At 47.1% G+C, this 20103-nt stretch overlaps 2 protein-coding genes and 3 non-coding genes across 7 annotated transcripts in view; 3 read left to right on the plus strand and 2 right to left on the minus strand.

Moving 5' to 3' along the window:
- The window catches only part of VAC14 (VAC14 component of PIKFYVE complex), a 103273-nt gene extending 87636 nt beyond the window's left edge, over positions 1-15637 (minus strand). The window contains exon 1 of one of the 3 annotated variants that reach the window (XR_002787469.2): positions 15267-15636. Coding sequence is in view for 2 of the 3 variants with exons in the window: in XM_010596806.3 (XP_010595108.1) it covers positions 15267-15370 (104 nt within the window). In the remaining variant the exon portion in view is untranslated. Of the gene's footprint in view, positions 1-15266 lie in introns of all 3 variants that reach the window. The other 2 variants (XM_010596806.3, XM_023556665.2) reach the window with 2 other exon arrangements.
- On the plus strand, positions 1490-1560 carry TRNAD-GUC (transfer RNA aspartic acid (anticodon GUC)). The gene has a single exon. It is a non-coding gene; the product is annotated as a tRNA-Asp (tRNA).
- Positions 2051-2121, plus strand: TRNAG-GCC (transfer RNA glycine (anticodon GCC)). Its single transcript has one exon. It is a non-coding gene; the product is annotated as a tRNA-Gly (tRNA).
- TRNAG-GCC (transfer RNA glycine (anticodon GCC)) lies at positions 2715-2785 on the plus strand. The gene has a single exon. It is a non-coding gene; the product is annotated as a tRNA-Gly (tRNA).
- A 2991-nt stretch (positions 15638-18628) lies between the features above and the next one.
- The window catches only part of HYDIN (HYDIN axonemal central pair apparatus protein), a 402907-nt gene continuing 401432 nt past the window's right edge, over positions 18629-20103 (minus strand). The window contains exon 85 of the mRNA XM_064273799.1: positions 18629-19287. Within this exon, the coding sequence (XP_064129869.1) occupies positions 18805-19287 (483 nt within the window). The 3' untranslated portion in view covers positions 18629-18804. The remainder of the gene's footprint in view (positions 19288-20103) is intronic.

The following is a 20103-nucleotide window of genomic DNA, read 5'->3' on the forward strand; positions in this document are numbered from 1 at the left end:
CCTAAGCTTCCCAGTTGCTGTTGTCAATTTGATCCCATAGACATAGTTCTTAAAAGAGCATAATGCTCAAGGAAGACATTTTTTACTAGTTTAGGTAAACTACTGTTTGGTTTTAAGAAGACTTCAGGGGATATATTTGGTTTAAGATTTAAAGATTATCTCAGGGCAACAGTTTCAGGGGTTCATCCAGCTCCCATGAGAATCTGAAAATCTGTTCTGCATTTTCCCCATTTTGATCAAAGATTCTTCTATGCAGTCTTTGATCAAAATGTTCATAACGGTAGCCAGGGACCATCTAGTGCGTCTGGTCTCATGGCAAAGGAGGCAGTTGTTCATGGAGGCACTTGGCCACACATTCCATATCCTCCTCCTATTCTTGGCTCTCCTTTTCCTCTGTTGTTCCAGGTGAATAGAGATCAATTGCTGTGCCTTGGATAGTTGCCTGCAAGCCCTTATGACCCCAGGTACTACGCGACAAACTAGGAGGTAGAACAGAAGCATTAAACACATTACTAGGCCAATTAATGAGGATGTCCCATGAAACCATGACCCTAAACCTCCAAATCAAGAAGCCAAATTCTGTGAGGTGTTTGGGTGTACCTAAGCCGTCTCAGCAGTTACTCTTTTTTGTTGTTGTTGTAAATATATCTATCACACAACTCTTGCCAATTCAACTTTGTATAGCTGTACAACTTAATGACAGCAATTACAGTAACTGGCTGTGCAACCCTACTCGTCATCACTGTGATTTTTCCATCTCCGTTATCTCTGGGAATATGTTTCTTATGGTTTTTGCGGGGCATGAGGAAAGAGTCTCTGAAGCCTGGAGATGCTTGTGAGATGGATGGGGGGCCCTTGGTCACCCAGGAAGGAGGGATGGAGACAAGCGTAGCAGCTGTAGGTGTGAAGAGGGCAGTCTGGATTATGGACTTTTATACATAACTGAACGAACAAGTCTGTCTTGGAAGAAGTACAGCCAGAGAGCTCCTTGGATGCGAGGATGGCAAGACTTCGTCTCACGTACTTTGGACGTGTTATCAGGAGGGACCAGTCCCTGGGGAAGGACATCATACCTGGTAAGGTTGAGTGTCAGTGAAAAAGATGAAGAACCTCGATGAGATGGACTGACACAGTGGCTGCAACAGTGGGCTCAAACATAGCAGTGACTGTGAGGACAGCACAGGGCCAGGCAGTGTTTTCTTCTGTTGTATATATGGTTGCTATGAATTGGAACCGCACAAGGAAGGGCTCGCACAAGCGGCCTGTGAGGTCCCTCAGGCTCTAATCTTTATGAGGCCGAGGGTTGTGGATGAGCCAAGGGCCTCCAGTGGAAGTGGAATGCCAGTATACAGGCCCCAACTCCCAGAGCAGCGTAATCCTGCCCAGCAAGCCTGGTTCTTCATAAACCTGTCCCAGCTCTTAGTCAGAAAAACCAGCCAGAGAAGGCCCAGCAATCTGCCATAGGCAGATGCTCTGCAGGACAGCTGGAGCATTAGTGGTTCAGTGGCAGAATTCTTGCCTGTCATGTGGGAGGCCCAGGTTCGATTCCTGGCCAATGCAGATTTTTTTTTTTTAACAAGTTTCTCACCTGTGAGTCTGTGACTACACTTAGCGAGCAAGCACATGAACAGTAGCTGGGTCTCCAGAGAACCACTGGATGTGAACCAGGGCTTTTTTCACGCCCTTAACCCTTAAAGGGCCCCCTGCTGTGCCCCTGAGAAATGTAAAACAGCAAAAAACTAAAGAAAAAGTGCAATGAGAGGACCCAAACCTCAGATGGGCCAGTCACCCTAAGTCTCAATGCTTTTTGCTACTGAGAAGGACAGACCTGAGCCCTAGCTTCTGCCCCAAGGTCTGAAGGCAAATCAGCTTCTGACACACACACACACACACACACACTCCCTCCTGCTCAGGGGCCCAGCTTTCTGCTTATGCAACTGTGTTGATGTGGCAGCCTTGGAGCCCGGTCTCATATGTTGTAAACCAGCAGATACAAGGAGGCTCCGGGCTGGGGTTAAAAGGAGTTGCTCCACAGCTGCTGACAGCTGGAGCATTGGTGGTTCAGTGGTAGAATTCTCGCCTGCCACGCGGGAGGCCCGGGTTCGATTCCCGGCCAATGCAGGGCTGCTTTTTGCCTTTTCATGCAAGTTTCTCACCTGGAGAAGCTGCTGCTGGAGCCAGACTCCTAACCACACCAGCCCGTAGCGCAAGGGTGCCTGTGCATCTGGGACCACACTTAGCAAGCGAGTACAAAAACAGCTGCTGGGTCTTCCAGAGAACCACTGACTGTGAACCAGAGCTTCATGTTCTTCATTCCCTGAGGGGCTTTTTGCTCCCTGCTGTGCACCTCAGTCTTGGCCAGTCTCCAGCAGGAAGCGGACGTGAAACCTGAGAACTGTAAAACTGCCAAACACCAAAGAAAAAGCGGAACGGGAGGGCCCAAGCCTCAGACAAAAGAAAGTCACCTTAAGTCTCAATGCTTTTTGCTACTGAGAGGATGGACTTGAGCTCTAGCTTCTGCCCTGAGGTCTGGAGGCAAATAACTTCTGACACACACGCACTCCCTCCTCCTGTTCAGGGGCCCAGCTTTCTATTCCTGTAGCTGTGTTGATGTGGCAGCATCAGAGCCCAGCCTCAAATGTAAAGCAGCACAGACACAAGGAGGCTCAAGGCTGGGGTTAAAAGGAGTTGCTCCACAGCTGCTGACATCTGGCGCATTGGTGGTTCAGTGGTAGAATTCTCGCCTGCCACGCGGGAGGCCCGGGTTCGATTCCCGGCCAATGCAGCAGTTGACTTTTTCAATCGTGTTATTGAATCTAAAATTTCGTACTGTCTCAAGTCCGTGATGAATGCTGAGAACTGAGTATGACTGTTTTCTAGCTTGAGTTTTAAATGCCAATGATGAAAAACTACTGTTTTCTAAATTCCACAAAGATCCTGAACACAACTCCCTGTTCCTGAAGAGTCTCAGCTGGGGGTGGAGGGGCGTCGGAGGCAGGTGCGTGAAAGCCCGCTGAGAGCTGCTGTGCCTGCCCACCTGGGGAGCCAGGGCCCATTTCTGCTCAGTACAAACTAGAGCAGCACAGGGCGTGGACATGAGCATGTCCTAGACCACCAGCATGGGTCGGGAAGAAGACCCGGCCCTGCTCTGCACACAGGCCGTCCTGAAACCCCCTCCTTCCTGCCTCCTGGCTTCAGGCCACAAACATGCACTGACAGGGCATGGCTCCGAGAGCGTGTGAGAGCCAGCATAAGGGACACATTTTCGAGCATAAGGGGCACATTCTCGGGCCTCAGGGGCTCTCTGCCAGGTTAAGGGAAGGAAGCAAGACAGGGAACAAGACAAAAAGGACACAAAATGCTATGAGTTACGAGGGGGCAGGACCAGTATCTTTGACAAATTGGTCAAGAAAGAGCAGGACCACTGTGGCTGGTGCAGAAGGAATTAGGTGCTTCATAAGAGTCAGCATTTGAGAGGGGCTCGGGAGGATGAGTGGGTGTTTGCTCTGGAGCTGTTCAAGAGGAGGCAGCCCAGACAGAGAGAACAGCATGGCAAAGGCGCAGAGGAAGGATGAGTAAGGCACCGGGTTGGCAGAAACAAAGGGCACTGGAGAAGTGGGTGACAGGGCTGGAGAAGCTGCTGCCTGTCATGTGGTACAGGACCTCCAGTGTCTGGCAAAAGAGCTGGCATGTCAGTGTGGTGGCAGGGAGAAGTCATGGAAGGTTTTTGAGCAGGTGAGTGACACAAACTTTAAAAACCTGCAGTGGTGTGGCTTTGCATGGCGCTTAGGGAGCTGTGAAGACTACGGTGGCTTAAGAAGCAATCAAATTGTGAACGAGTATAAGAAATGGAGCTTTAAGGTCAGCGGCTGCTGGCAAGAGTAGCAGGGTCTCCTGAAGGGAGATGAGTGTGGGGACTGTGTGAGCTCAGCGCTCCCTTCCCTGCAGGCCCAGGGGCACCCCTCTCCTTTGTGCTTCGCCAGCTGTAAGGCCTCTCGCCCAATTCCACCAAAGCTCAATTAAGTTCAAGTACTGTGGCCCTGAGAACCCTAGTCTCCACTGTCTGCACCCTTGCACTATAGAGTAGAATGTTCTTCACCTCCAGGAAGACAAATGATGCTCCCTCTGGAGGGGAAATGGTGAGAATATGTTCTTGCCAACATCATCAGCCAGGTGGGCACTGGGCCTTGCCCAGTGGGTCAACCCTGGCCATAGGCAGGAAGAGTCGGCCCCAAGGATCAGACCCACACTCCTTACCTGGTACTCAGAGTGATCAAAACAGGGCCCAGTGGACCCCACTGGCCTTACTGCCTGGCCCCTGGCAGAACCTTCCATTCCAGCCAGACTCACCTCCTTACTGGCCCCTACTCATTATATGCCTTCCACATGCCATGTGGGCCCCACCCCCTGGAAAATTTCCCCCTCCTTTACACCACCTATCTAGCCTTCAAAGCCCGGCCCAAACCCAACTCCCCCTCTTCCTGACCATGCCTGGAGTGGCCATGCCACCTCTGAACTCTGTGGGACTTGGTGCCCCCACCATTCTGTGCCAGCAGTGCACTATCGATGCCACCAGTTACCTTCCCACTGGTGTATTTCTGATCTCCATGGGTCCTTGGTAAAGTCCTAGAGGACAAGGACAGGGCAAGGCCACATTCTGCTGCATCTCCATACCAGTCCCCTCTCCAGACTGAGTGCTTTGCATATATCAGTGAACATCCGCCAGGGGATGGAGTCTGGGAAAGCAACAGAGCCGATTGCCAGCCTGGGCCTGGAGAGTCGGGCAAGCACAGGCAGAGGCCACGCTGCCCAGGGCCGGGGTGGGGGGGGCGGAGCAGGGAGTAGTGGTGGTGGGTGGTTCATCAGTATCGTATCTGGATGGTCCTATGCGTCCACTCTTACAGTTCAAGCTGGAGTAACTAACTGGTTAACTGATTTGTAGGACCAAAGGGCACCATCACCAGGATCCCAAAATGAGAAAGGCCCAGGTCACAAGAACTGTGGCTGATGGCTGGGAAAGCTGCAGATGTCAGGATGTGAACTGAAGTGAGCCTGGGAGGGGCTGGAAGAGTGCTCTAACCACCCACCCCCCACCGCCAGTTGTTCCCCAAATGCCCCTGTCTACCTGACTATAGCTTGGCTTCTTACTCCATGGGGGAAGTGCAGAGAAAAAGCAACTACGAGGAGGCAGAGTAGGTGAAATTGAAGATCCAAGCATCCCCAGTTTCAGGCCTAGTCTCTCTTCAAAAGACCTTTCTGTCTTTACTTTCATCACAGGTTGGGAGCCAGAGGTGGGGGATCTGAAGCTGAACCAGTTTTGAAGTTAGTATTTGACCCAGAAACTCTCACTCTCAAAAATGCCTGGGGGCCTCCACTGAATAAAGGTCACAAGCATAGTGCTCTGTCAACCAGGTAATCTGCTTCTGCCGGCTTCCCTCCAAAGTGCTGGAAACCCTGCCTGGCGAAGCGCCCTCTAGAAGCTGCTCAGAGTCTCTGTTTTCAGGAACCAAAACTCTGAGAAAGCTGGCAAGCCACAAATGTTGCCACGCCAACTATCCCCTCCCTGATAGGAAAAAGTGTGGCACACAGAATAGGACCGCATGGGAATCATCATCAGCCAACAGAGAATCCGGGCCACCACCTCAGCAACACAACCACAGCCCGGTACTGGACCCCGAGGCCTCTACCACCAGTACTGTGACCATCACAGGCCCAGGGGCTGGTGAGTGGACTGTATGCCAAGTACCCACTCCATGCTAAGTATTTTGGGGTTAACCAACCCCAGATGTGAAACAGAGGTGCAGAGGAATCAAGTCATGTTCCCAAGGTCACACGGGATCTGGACCCTCCACACCTACAAAGCTCATGCACCTGTGACCATACCACAGTTCCTCCCTTCTATTTTCTGAATTCCAGATGCAAACTGGACACACCCTATTACAGAGGGCAATTCCCCTGGGCAGAACTGAGGCCCCCAAATGAGATGCGGCCTTCTCCATACCTGTCCCATGCTTTCAGTGTCCAGACATCCTGGAAGCATTCCTCTGCCACACACAGGTAATACGGATGAGGTGCACACTTGAGATGTTGTGAAATGAAGCTTTAGAGTTGGCCTTTTCCTACTGTGAATGCAGGAAGTAGATGATCGCATCTTGAGCAGTTAAACAATAAGCTAGGCAACGTGCTGGATGCTTTACCTGCATTATCTAATTGAAAATTTGAAAACAAGCCACCTAGTAAAGTAGTATTCTTATTTTACAGATGGCAAATCTATAAAGACAGAAAGTAGAGCAGTGACTGCCTTGGGCTGAAACTCTATGGAGCAATTCTACTCTGTAACACATGGGGTCTCCATGAGTCAGAATCAACTCTATGGCAAGAGGCTCAGAGAAGTTAAGAAACATCCCCAAGGTCACACACCTTGTAGGTGGTGGGTCAAGAAATCAAACCTAGGTTTTTCTGACCCTAAGGTCTGAAATCTAAACTGCTATGCTACACTATCCCCCTGTCTGGTGATTATAGCTCCCATTTGTTGACTGTCCACTAGGCACCAGGCCCTTTACATTTATTGTATCACTTAACTCCAACAACCCTATGACATGGTCTATCTTTAGTTCACAGAGAAGGCCTGGCAGTATCCAACTGTCCAGGCCAGCAGGTGGCAGGGGTTTTAGCTACTGCACTCAAGTAACCATGTCTAGAGAGAACATATCAGCAGTCGTAAGGTGGAGTTAATAATCACAATGACTTTACATGGTTTTTAGAGAACTGAGTTAGATAATGCATGTAATGTGCTCTGCACTGCACATGCTCAGATCACACCGTTAGTGTAAATCATAAATGCCATACAAGACTGTACTCATTCAACAAATGTTTACTGAGCACCCGCTCTGCTCCTGGCTCCAAGAAGGATGTAAAGATGACTCCAAAGTTGAACATTTCTTCCAGTGCCACAAAACTTTCCACATGGATTTGGAGCCACTTCTTTCTTTCTTTATTTTTTTTTACTGGCAAGCCCAGTTACCAATCCCAGTTCTCCAAGTAGCTGTACGTGTACCATATTCAGACAGTATATCCAGGCAGCAATTTCCCAAAGTGAAGTTGGGTAAACATCTCCATCTGCCCTGCCAAGTGAGTAATCTGGTTTTCACATGCCCACTCGGCTCCAATAACTGAACTGGGAAAGCTGAGTGGATGCCCCAGAGAAGGGGCCAAAACCCCACTGAAATGACCTAAGAGTTAACTGACAAAACATATTCGGAGCCTCCACTGGTTAGAATCCATGGAAAGAGTGTTAGGAGAAACAAGAGTCACAGACAGAGCCACACAGATGCTCTGATCCCAGACATGACCACTTAATGAGTGCTGACCTCACACTATCCCAAAACACTCCACCCATTTTTTAAAAAAATAATATATTTACATACCATGAAATTAACTCTTTCAAAGTGTACAATTCAGTGGATTTTAGAATATTCCCAAAATTGTGCAACCACCACCATAATAAATTTGAAAACATTTTATCAGCGAAAAGGAACCAGTACCCACTAGAAGTTAGTCCCCTGTTTCCCCCCAACCTCCACTCCCAGCCCTAAACCAGCTGCTATAGAGTTGATTTTAACTCATGGAGACCCCACGTGTTGCAGAGTAGAACCACTCCATAGGGTTTCAGCCCAAGGCAACCATTAATCTACTCTCCGTCTTTGTAGATTTGCCCGTTCTGGACATTTCACATACATGGGATCATACGATACGTGGTCCTTTGTGACTGGTCTCTTTCACTTAGTATAAAGCTTTTTAGGTTCATCTATGTTGGCATGTATTCATTCCTCTTTATGTCTGAATTTATATTCCATTATACAGATGAACCACATTTTCCTTATCCATTCACCATCCCTGCTGAACTTGTTTATTAGCTCTAACAGTTTTTTGTAGATTCTTCAGGATTTTCTGTATACAAGATTAGGTCATCTGTAAAGACAGTTTTACTTCTTTTTTTCCAAACTGGAAAGGTGGAAAGACAACTGTCACGGCTAGATCCTCCAGTACAATGTTAAAAAGAAGTGGTTTGTTCCTGAGCTTAGGGAGAAAGCTTTCAGTCTCCCACCACTGTCAGCTGTGTGTTTTTATATATCTTTACTTAATTCTCACAACTGCAATATAGCAGCATTTTTTTGTTTTAAGATGAGAAAACTGTGGCACAGAGGTTAAACTGGAGGTTACAAACTTCAGTGCTCACTGGGGCCAGGCTGGAGACATAAGTGAGGAGGCCAAGGGTGGTAACAGGCTGCGCTGAATTTGCCAACACAGGGAGCAAAGGAGAGTATGCATCCTGGTTACAGGGGAGGGAGGTTCCTTGCCCCCTGATCCGCTATGCGGGAATGTGGGGCCCATGGGACCACCACAGTTTCCAGTTTCTTAAGGGAAGCCAGAAACCTGAATTCCTCTGTGAAATTTCTCAATTTAAAGAAGCCCGGGATTCAGGCCAAAGCAAACAGGTCTGTGGGTTAAGTACTCTGCTGACAGGCCCACGGCTAGTAAGTAGCACAGCTGGATGGAATTCTGACTCGTACTTCAAAAAGTGCTTAAGTCACTGGGTAATGAATTTTGTCTCCCAAAAGAAATGGGAGGCACCAAAAAGCTAGGTAAACTTGACAGTGATCCTTTCGCTGATCACAGAGCTCCAGGGATCCCTCCCCCACACCAAACAGGTGAGGATGTGCTAAATCAAGGGCTTTTGCCCCACATGCCCACCCTTGGGCTTCAGTACTCTCAGGGGGTACAGTCTGGGCCTTCCTACATGCTACCTACACTTGCCATTTTTTTAAAACTCAAACCTCAGGAACACTAGAGGCTTGGCACTGGGCCCATTCCTCATCACCACCAGGGGCATTGCCTCTCCCAGCCAGCAGTCAGACAGGGGTGGCCCTGCCTCCAGCGCCTGGCACAGTATCACAGCAGAACACCCACCATGTTTGGAGCACCTGCTGACATCTCTCCCCCACAGCAGACTATGGGGTTTGGGAGAGGAGAGACTGGGGGGTATTGGAGCGTTTTCATTGGCACCTATATCCCCTGAAAGAGAGAGCCCATAAAACCTGAAAGAGACATTCTAAAACCTTAGCCAAAATGCCCGAGGCTTTAGAAACTAGTGTGGTAATGTCAGAGTGAGGCACAACAGACTCACAACATTTAATCACCAGATCCTAGTCACTTAACACCACATTAGTGGTCTTGAGATTCTAGAGTCCAGGCGCCCTTCAATGATCCAAGCATCTGTCTCTTGCGTTTTTAGTGTCTGAGAGGCCTGCCATGCAGATAAAACCCTCTTATTTGAGGTTTTAATCCCTCAAGGGAACACCCTATGCATTACTGGCCCTGTCACCTGAAGACACATGGGCTCTGGAAAACTCCAGAAAGCAGCAGCTAAAACAACTGTGGAGATCAAGTATAAAATTAATTTTATTAGACAGTATATGTGCCTTTTTTTGGTAGGGGAAACCATTCATTGTAGTAGGAAAAGCCTTTTGAGACAGATGAACTTGGGTCCCTAGGTAGTGCAAATGGTTAATGTATTTGGCTGTTCCCTGAAAGGTGGTTGGAGGTTCAAATTCATCCAGAGGCACCACAGAAGAAAGGCCTGGTGATCTACTTCTGAAAAATCAGCATTGAAAACCCTATGGAGCACAGTTCTACTCTGGTACCCAAAGGGTTGCCATGAGTTGGAATCGACTCAACACCAACTGGTGATGGTCTAGCTGTGAAACTTTGGCGAGATTACTTAACCTCTGATAGCATCTGTTTCTCATCTGTGAAATGGGGATAACATCACCTTGCTCATAGGGGAGCTGTGCAAACTAATGAGATGAGGAGTGTGTTGTTGTTAGGTGCTGCCGAGTTGGTTCCACCTCATAGCGACCCTGTGCACAACAGAACGAAACACTGCCCAGTCCTGTGCCATCCTTATAATCATTGTTATGCTTGAGCTCACTGTTGCAGCCACTGTGTCAATCCACCTCGTTGAGGGGCTTCCTCTTTTCCACTGACTCTGTACTTTGCCAAGCATGATGTCCTTCTCCAGGGACTGATCCCTCCTGACAACATGTCCAAGGTATATAAGACGCAGTCTCGCCATCCTTGCTTCTAAGCAGCATTCTGGTTGTACTTCTTCCATGACAGATTTGTTTGTTCTTCTGGCAGCCCATGGTATAGTCAATATTCTTCACCAACACCACAATTCAAAGGCGTCAATTCTTCTTCAGTCTTCCTTATTCATTGTCCAGCTTTCACATGCATATGATGCAATTGAAAATACCATGGCTTGGGTCAGGTGCACCTTAGTCTTCAAGGTGACATCTTTGCTTTTCAACACTTCAAAGAGATTCTTTGAGGCAGATTTGCCCAATGCAACGCGTCTTTTGATTTCTTGACTGCTGCTTCCATGGCTGTTGATTGTGGACCCCTTCCCTTATACGCCAGTGAGGACAAATCCAGCTAAGGAATGCCACTGGACCAGGAAAGACTGAGACCTCCACCTCCTTGGAAGACACAAACCAAACCCTTCTCAATCTCTGCCTTCTCAATGTGTATGTCATTCTCCAGAGCTTCTCTTTAAGTGATCCCTAATAAAATCTTACCAGGACTGCTGGGCCTATGACTTGGTCTGGGAAGGCGAGGGGCAAACCCAGTGGACAGCTATTCCCTCAGCCTTCTACTGACACCCTCCACATCTGGTAAGCATAAAGGACATGAAGAATAAAGTGTGAACCTGCCTTCAGGGATATCACAGTCAAGAAAGGGCACAGATTTAGAAAAAATGACAACACAGAGGTGGTTCAATTTTTCACAAATTACCAAAAACTTATGTCTTAAAACATCACAAGTTTACTATCTTACAGTTCTGGAGGTCAGAAGTCCAAAATAGGTCTTGCTAGGCTAAAATCAAGGTGTGGGAAAGGCTGTGTTCCTTTCTGGAGGGTCTAGGGGAGAATCCATTTCCTTACCATCTTCTAGAGGCTGCCCACACTCCTTGGCTGAGGGCCCTCTTCCGTCTTCTAAGCCAGCAACAGCCAGCCAAATCTTTCTCACATGGCATCAAGCTGACATTGACTCTCCTGCCTCCTCCTCTCACAATTAAGGACTCATGTAATTATGTTGGGCACAACTGGATAACCTTGGATAACCTCCCTATTTTAAGATCAGCTGATTAGCAACCTTAATTTCCTCCACTCCCCTAATTCCCCACTGCCATGTAATGTGACATAATCACTGGCTCTGGACATTAGGATGTGGACATCTTTGGAGGCCATTATTCTGCTCACCAGAAGAGTGATGAGAACCATACTGAGAGCTAACAGTTATACAGTGTTACAATGTGCCCAATACTACACAGGGCACTTTCCAACATTAGCTCAAATAATCAAGCAACCCTGTGGGTACTATTATCATCCCCAAATTTACTGATGAAGAAAGTGAGATAAGGAGAGGTCAATTAGCTTGTCCAGAATCATCCAGCTCAGAAATGGGAGCCTAAATACCGGCTGTCTGGCTCCAGAGCTTGCTCTAAACCACTAGTCTACGCAGCCTCTGAAGCAGCAGTGAAACCCAACGGGGCCACAGGTTACTCGCCTCAGAACAGAACGAAGCCCTTTCATTCTGGAGCATGCGCACTGACTCACGTACACTAAACAGATGTTGTTGTTGTTGTAGGTGGTCAAGTCGATTACGACTCATCGTGACCCCATGTGATAGCGCAGAACTGCTCCATAGTGTTTCCAAAGCTGTAATCTTTACGGAAGCAGACTGTCACATCCTTCTGTGGAGTGGCTGGGGGGTTCGAACTGTTGATCTTTCAGTTACTGGTTAAGTGCTTAACTACTGTGCCACCAGGGTTCCTTACTATACAGATAACTGCCAGGATTCTGCCTTTTCTTCCCTGGGGCATCTGCAGTCTATACAAGAGGTCAGCAGTCTGTGTTGTGGGACATACTAACCATGTCCGATGAAGAGCATGCTCAAGCATCTGAGCACTTTCTGTGTCTTGCACATGTAGGACATGCTTGGACATGCAAACTGCTGGTAAAGCACAGATAAATAAATAAGTTGGTTCCAGCCCCTGGGCAACTGATGAAACATATTCAGAGGAATATGCCAAATGAGCATCCTCCTTCCTAATATGGCTACAGAATGCTGGACACTGATCTGAGGGTCTTCTAGACTAGTGCTTCTCAGACTTTAACGTGCACACAAATCACTCGGGATCTTGTTAAAAATGCAGATTTTAATTTCTTAGGTCTGGGATGGGGCCTGGGTGTATTTTTTGAACGAGCTCCAGGTGATGCCTATGCTGCTGGTCTGTGGACCACCCTTTGAGTAGTGAGGTCCTTAGACTGCAGTGTTATTTCCCCAACAAAACTTTACAGTCATTCATTCATCCAACACTCAATGTCAAATGTCACCAGGCACTACGGTAGCACCGAGGATACAAAAAGCAGGGTCTCCGCTCTTCTGCAGCTCTAAGTCCAGAGTCTTGGGGAGTTTCTCTGAATTACACAAATCATTGGCAGTGAGAAATACAAAACGAACCCCATTAAAGACAAAAACCTTGTGGTACAGCCTGCAGAATGAGAGTACTCACACAGGTTGAGCTAGAAGCGACAACAGTGCTGAGAGGAATACCTCTATTCATGGACTCAACAGGTGATGCAAGCTACGATAAAACCAGATATTCCTGAGAAGCAGAGTGGGCGACAGACGAAACTGAGTGTCACTGCAGCTTTAAAACCAATAAAACCCATGGACATGAAGCCATGTGTATAAGCCATCTCTGGGTTCCCCTGCTCAGTGTGGCAATACTTATCATTAAGACTTGTTAGTATTAGCATGAGCCAGGACATAAGCAAGAAGCAGTATGAAATGGGAAGAGTCAAGAAAGTGGTGTCTGAGGAGAGAAGAAGCTAGATGGTTTGGAGCATACTGAACGTTAGTGCTGAACGGGAGGGTGCTTCAGAGATCCTGTTAGTAAAGTTCAAGCCCCTTGTTTAGGAGTACACTAAAACCCAAAGCAGTTAAAGCAGTGGTTTGACTGTCACAACTGATGGAGCCCTACTGGCATCTAGTGGGTAGGGGCCAGGGATCCTGCTAAAATTCCTACAATGCATAGGATAGCCCACCACAACAAAGAATTGTTTGCAAGAGTCAATCTGTCCCAAATGCAACCCATGCTAAGCTCAAGAAACTCTGAGTTAAGGAATCTGTCCAAGGTCAAAGAACAAGTATCACAACATGGACTAGATTAGTGCTGTCCTACAGTGCTTTCTGTAGTGATGGACGTGTTCTAACTAGCACTTAATTGTGCTCACGTGGGACGTGTACATGGAACAAGAGGCAGTTGTTCAAACTGAACAAGGGGTATTGTGTGGCTCAAAACTGGAAAAGTATGCAGCAAGGTTGTATCCTTTTACTGTACTTATTCAATCTGTATGCTAAACAAATAATCTGAAGAAGAATGAGACATCAGGATTTGAGGAAGACTCATTAACAGCCTGTGATATGCAGATGACACAACCTTGCTTGTTGAAAAGTGAAGACAACTTGAAGCACTTACTGATGAAGTCAAAAACTACTCCACTATGGATTCACATCTGAATGTGAAGAGAACGAAAATCCTCAACTGGACAGATAAACATCATGATAAATGGAGAAAAAATTGAAGTTGTCAATGATTTCACCCTACTCAGATCAATAACTGAGGTATGTGAAAGCAGCATTGGGAAAATCTGCTGCAAAAGATCTTTCTCAAGTTTTAAAAAACAAAATGTCACTTTGATGACTAAGGTGCATCTGACCTATGCCATGATCTTTTCAACTGCCTCATAAGCATGCGAAAGTTGGACAATGAAAAGAGAAGACAGAAAAATTGATGCATTTAAACTGTGACGCTGGCAAATACTGAATACACCGTGGACTGCCAAAAGAATGAATAAATCATTCTTAGAAGAAATACAACCAGAATGCTCCTTAGAAGTGAAGATGGTGAGACTTCATGGCGAGGCTTCGACTCACTTATTTAGGACATGTCATGAGGAAAGACCAATTGCTAGAAAAGGACATCATGTTCGGTAAAGGGTCAGTAAAAATGAGGGAAACCCTCAAGGGTATGGACTGACACAACAGCCAGAACAATGGACTCAAACATACAAACGATTAAGAAGATGACGCAGGACCATTCCATGTTTTGTTCTGTTACACATAAGGTTGCCATGAGTTGGAGCTGACTCAATGGGAACTAACAACAACAACATCCACATGCACGCACTGCACACTTGAAATACAGCTAGCGGGATGAAATTTTTTAATCTTATTTAACCTTTAATAGTTTGAATAGCCACACATTGTCGGTGGCTGTCCTGCTGGACAGGGCAGAACTAGAATTCATATATCCTGAGTCTTCCAGCTACACAGTCTGCTTCTTTCTATTCTTCTAATTTTATCACTAAGATTTAGCTGGCAAAAAATACATAAGTAAAATAATAATGACAATAATAAAATCTTAATAAAGCATTCCCTGTTAAATACCCTGTTTTCTGCGCTGGGAAATAAAGTAAAATGTTAGATCACAGTAACACATACGTGTAATAAAATTGCAGAAGCAAGAAAAGTCTGATTATTCCTACTTCCACTTGTAGGGAAAGGCGATGTGACAGAAATAAAACAACCTTCTGAGTCTTGAGTTCATGAAGATTCCAACTGACTTCTCCGCTCAGTCACATTTAACAATCCCTTTTCAATTCTCAAAACTTGGTAAGATACAAGGCTGGATAAGATACAAGGCAGGTCAACACTAAAAAATTCTTACGCCTCCGACATCTCTACCTTCACAGAGGCCGCTCTGCGATTTGCTAGTTTTGATGGAGACCACTATGTGCCAGGTACTGTGCTAATTAAACACTACACACACATTAAGTCACTTCGTTGGGCACCAGGAGGTTAAAGAACTTTGTTCAAGTCACACAGCCAGTCAGAAGCCAATGTGGGACTCGAATTCAGGTGGGACTCGAATTCAGGTGGGACTCCAAATCTGCTCTTAAGCACTGTGCTAACTGCCCAAAACCTGGAAAAGTCATTAAGGAAAAGCAACATCGGCTAGGAAAGCGTGAGGAGTCCCCCCCACCCCCCGCGGAGCAAATCAGCGAGGGGGCTGCACAGCTAGGGCGGGGTCCTGGCCCCGCTCCCCATGGCTGGCCCGGGGTACCAGTGGCTCTTACTTCTCGATCTCCAGCGCTGCAACCTTCCGCTTTTCGTACAGCTTGTCATTGAGGGCGCGCACGATGTTGGGGGTAAGCGGCGCGAAGTCCTTCTCCGGGTTCATGGTAGCAGGTCGGGGCGGGCTTCGGAGCCCCGCGACTCCTCAGCCCGCGGCCGCCGGGTCAGCACCGTGGTCAGGGGAGTCTGCAGCTCCGCGCTGCCCCCGGCACCAGTTCATGGGCCACGCCTCCCCGGGCCCTCCTGCTTCTTTCAGCCGCCGCGCGCCGCCTCAGAACCCGGACCCGAACCCCGCCCCTGCACACCTGCTCCCGGCCGCCTAATGGCTCACGCGACCCACTCCCGCCCAGAGCCAGCCGTACTCATAGAACCGCGGCCATATTACTCGTATCACATGCCTCCGAAACAGCTTCCGCCTTCCGCTGCGAGGACCCGCCCCCCGCCAGCCACGCCCCGGACGCTGGCCGCATGTGGGTTGGCCATGCCCCCAAAGGCTCCACCCCCTCTTTTCACACAAGTCCGCTCTCCGTCCCGGTGGCATTGGTGCGACGTGAGACGTGCTTTACGGCTGTATCACGCTCTGCGGCTGGCAACGTGGTGGGCGTTGTGTAGCTACTCAGGAGACCGAGGCTTTTGGAACTTGGTACAATTAGCGTAATGTATTCAGTAAAAACGTACCGAAATTATTAAGTACTTGGTTTCCAATTAGTTATCGTATATGCCAATGTTCACAAAATTGAGTAACGCCACCGTATATTCGCCATATCGTAGCCGCTTGTACTGTTACTCGTTTTTGAAATCAACTCACTAAAAAAAAAGTTATTTTAGCTTTGCTTCTGTCCTAAAATCACGGGTTTGAATAGCTAGTTATATGTTTTTAAGACACACTAAAATAAGTTCTTAATTGTAAAGTGGTGCTACTTGTCTACAACCTAAAACCTCAGAAACAATGGTCGTCACCCCACGGTTTGGGAATCAGGGTGTGCTGACTGACCATACTGATACCTAGAAGGGCTAGATGACAGAGGGCAGAAACCCCAAATCGATTGCAGGGTATCCACATGGATCCACTGCAGAGCTCCCCCTCCGGAGTGCGTTCGTGGAGCAGAAATTGAGGCTCTGTGGTGAAATTTTAGGAAGCAACTCGTGGATGCAGGGTGGCTAAAGATACAGTGTCCTAGTCACCTAGTGATGTCCTAACAAAAAATACCACACATGGGTGGCATTAAAGAACAGAAATTTATTTTCTCAAAGTTCTGGAGGGTAAGAGTCCAAATCAGGGTCTTCGCGCTGTTGATTTTTCTGTGGGCCAGGTCCACTATGGTCCAGCTTTTGTTCTAAGCCCCGCTCTACTCTGGAAGCTTACTTTATATAACTCTGCTGCATCGCTTCATTTGCAGGTTGTGGATTGAATTGTGTTCCCCCCAAATATTTATTGAAATCTTGGCCCCTGCACTTGTGGATATGACCCTGTTTGGAAGTAGGGTTTTTCTTATGTTAATGAATCCATACCTCAAACTGAGGCTAGCTGATGAGGATGCAGCTGGCTGACACCTGTGATTTCAGCCTGTTAAGACCCTCAGCCAAGGACCCACCACCACCCATTTCAGAGTCTGGACCCACAGAAACTGAGATAATAAATGTGTGTTGTAATTTGTTATGCAGCCATAGAAAACTAACACACAGGCTAACCTAAAATTCAGTAAGTCATGGAGGAATTATGTCTAGAAAAATCCTGGAAAAATATTTTTTCCTTTACTGGTGGATTTCTCACAGGTGTTAAAACCATTGCCAGTACAATTCAATGAGTGAAGGGGTGTCTACCAACAATCTGAAAACTGTCCCCAATATAGATTCCTCCTCTTTACTTGAAACCAGGTAGCACTGTCAAGGACTTTTCCAAATGTTTTGTCAAGTTTATGTCTAGGATTTTGGTGATGGTTGATGCAATGCTATGAAAAAAATTAAATCAACAGATGATTTGGATCAATTTCTCCAATGTGTATTCATTTCCACTGGACCTATAGCTAATATAACATTTCATCTGTTTCTTTTGCTTCTTGGTTTGGCTTTTTCTTAAAGGTGAACTGAATTTCCCAAGAGTTATAATATTATACAGTTTTTTATTAACTGCAAAAGACATGTTTTTACCAGAAGGAACTCTTTTCTCCTAAAATTACATTCTGAATTAGGTTGCTAAGAAACCAGATTTTTACTAAAGGCCCAGGTCAGTGTTTTGTCCTACATTTAGGTCAAAAGTTCTTCTCTCTCCTGCATGGGCTTTGTTTGGGTGAAGGGAGAAGGGAGTAAGGATGGGGGTGGGGTGGGGGGAGGATTCTCAGTCATTGGTGTATATCTCAGACACAAATCCACTCCAGGGCTATTCTTTAACCATCTTTATTTCAAAATGTACTTTTGTGGTGCCAACAGGGAAGTGGTCCTGTTAACACATACAGCAAGACCCAAGGAAGAGAGGGCTGTGGAGCCATGGCTCTGGGCTCAGGGACATGCCCCACTGCTCCATGGAGGTGGAGGCGGAGGTTTCATAGTGCTTTCCCTGTGAGGTTTCCCTTCCTAAGAAAGGCATTGAGATAGATCATCACCCTTTACGTGCACACAAGATAGTTGCAGTTTAAACATATCAAATATGGACACGATCCTTCCCCTGGAAGGAGATTCCAATTCAGTTGCAGCACAAGTGGCTGGGTGGATGCATGCTCTGTAGCACTGGCCCTCAGCCCTGCTGTGTAAGTTTTCAAAAAAGAAAAAATATGATGCTCATGCCCCTCCAAGACCAAGTAAATCATGGCTGAGCGAGGGGGATTCTGGATCAGGTTTAGGTGATTCTGTCTCACCAATCCCTGCTCCGCAGGCTGAATGCTGCGCATGGGGTTGGGTGGGGGCAGGGGACTGGGATTTCCATTAGTGCTTCTCCAGAACCTAGCCATCAGCAGGAACAGGCATGGGATTCAGAAACTGACAGAAAAGCCAAGAAAAAAGCACATGGGACCTACGCTGGTCCCTGTCCCTGCCATGGTTGCCCTAAAGTTACCTGTTTGTTGTTTTGAAAATAGTTACTTATTTGCTTTTATGTGAAAGCAGAATAAAATAACACACAGAGTCACATCTAAAGACTCTTTAAAACATTGGATTTTAAAAAGAAAACGCAGTGCTCCAGATCATGAACTGCTGAGTGCTCTCTGATACAAGGTCATGAGCGTGATAATTGGGTCTTCTTGTTGAAAATGGGGATTTTTACAGAATACCTGAGCCTTGGGGATACGTTAATTAATTAAACTCAGGGGCTCACAAGGAGCCAGTTATCTAAAATAGAGGTTTGCTGTGTGTAGCTACCATCTCTATCCTTATATCTATATGGAATACATATACTATGGAAGTAACTGCACCTATAATTGAATGAGGAAGATAAAAGAGTACCTTTAGAATTCTTATTCTTTATCTTTTGTCAGGCTAGAACAGTACGGAGATACTAAGGCTGAGGAGACGGCTTTTCATTGATGCAGCTGACCCTGGTTACCTCTAAGGGGTGATCCCCTTCAGATAGTACACCCACTTAATTCCTGTTTCGCTGCCTTCCCCAGGAGGGCAGGATACAATCAGCTTGCTGGTGATGGGTGTTTTGCTGCCTGAGGGATTTCCTTCAAAGTAGACTGTGATGTTGTTGATCTTCTTGGGCCGCACGGAGTCTCCAGCGCGGATGGTGAAGGCTGGGTTCTCCACAATGACGGAGAAGGTCACGGTACGGTAGAAAACATTCTTGAAGGGGATGATGATGTTGTACCCAGCTCGGACCAGGAAGGGCCCCTGGGGCTTGGGGGGCAGAGACATTCCAAAGAGGGGGATGATATACTCCCCTCCTATGAGCGACGACAGGGTCAGGGTGCCCCTGGTCTCACCCAGGTGACTGGGCTCGAAGATGACTTCCACGCTGATCTCGGTGCCTCCCTGGGCTCCTGGGGCTGCGTTAATGACTCTTTCCGTGTGGAAGTCTGGACAGTTGGTCTGCAAGGGGAACAAGTGCGCTCGGCTCACACAAGATCCTGAAGAGCATATGAAGAGGAGCCCAAGACCACCCCAGACCTCTGCTTGTGGACATCAAGCGAGTTACGCTCGTGTGAGGCTGGGCAGGTTATAAAGCTGTATCCTTGTAACTACCTTGAAGAGGAGGTATTGATACTTATTATCCCTATTTTACTATGAAGAAACTGAGGCACACAGATGTTAAGTTACTTGCCCAAAGACATACAGCTAGATTATGTTGGTGGGGCAGTTGTTGGTCTGCATGTCTACAACTGGTTCTACTTTCTTTCCATGCACGTGGAAGATGGGACTTCCTGGCTTCTGGTGCCTGGGTGGGTCTAGTTCTGGACAATAAGTTGTGAGCGCAAGTGACAGGTGTCACTTTTATGCTGGAGCATAAGCAAGCCCCTCTAGTGTCTTTCCTTCTGGAACCGTGACTGGAAACATCACTGGTTCTGTTTTTCTAGAGAACCCTGACTAAGACATTTGGTGTGGCCCTGTGAAGAAGCTTCGTTCAATGGACTGTGAGTAGAAGTGATGTGTGTAACTCCCCCCTTTTTCCCCCTACTACTTATGCCCAGACTGTTATTTGAGAGAGGAATAAACTTCTATTTTGGGTTTCTTTTTCAGTAGTAAAACCTGTATTCCAACTGATATAATAGCTAATATGTATGGAACATTTATTATGGGTCAGGCACTATGAAAACTGCTTTATGTGCATTAAAAAAATCCTGCCAGCAATCCTGGGAGGTCAGGAGTATTACCTCCAGATGAGTCCAGAAAGCTTAAGTAAATTAT

This window comes from Loxodonta africana, chromosome 21 (assembly GCF_030014295.1).
Source record: "Loxodonta africana isolate mLoxAfr1 chromosome 21, mLoxAfr1.hap2, whole genome shotgun sequence".
NCBI classification, from domain to species: domain Eukaryota; kingdom Metazoa; phylum Chordata; class Mammalia; order Proboscidea; family Elephantidae; genus Loxodonta; species Loxodonta africana.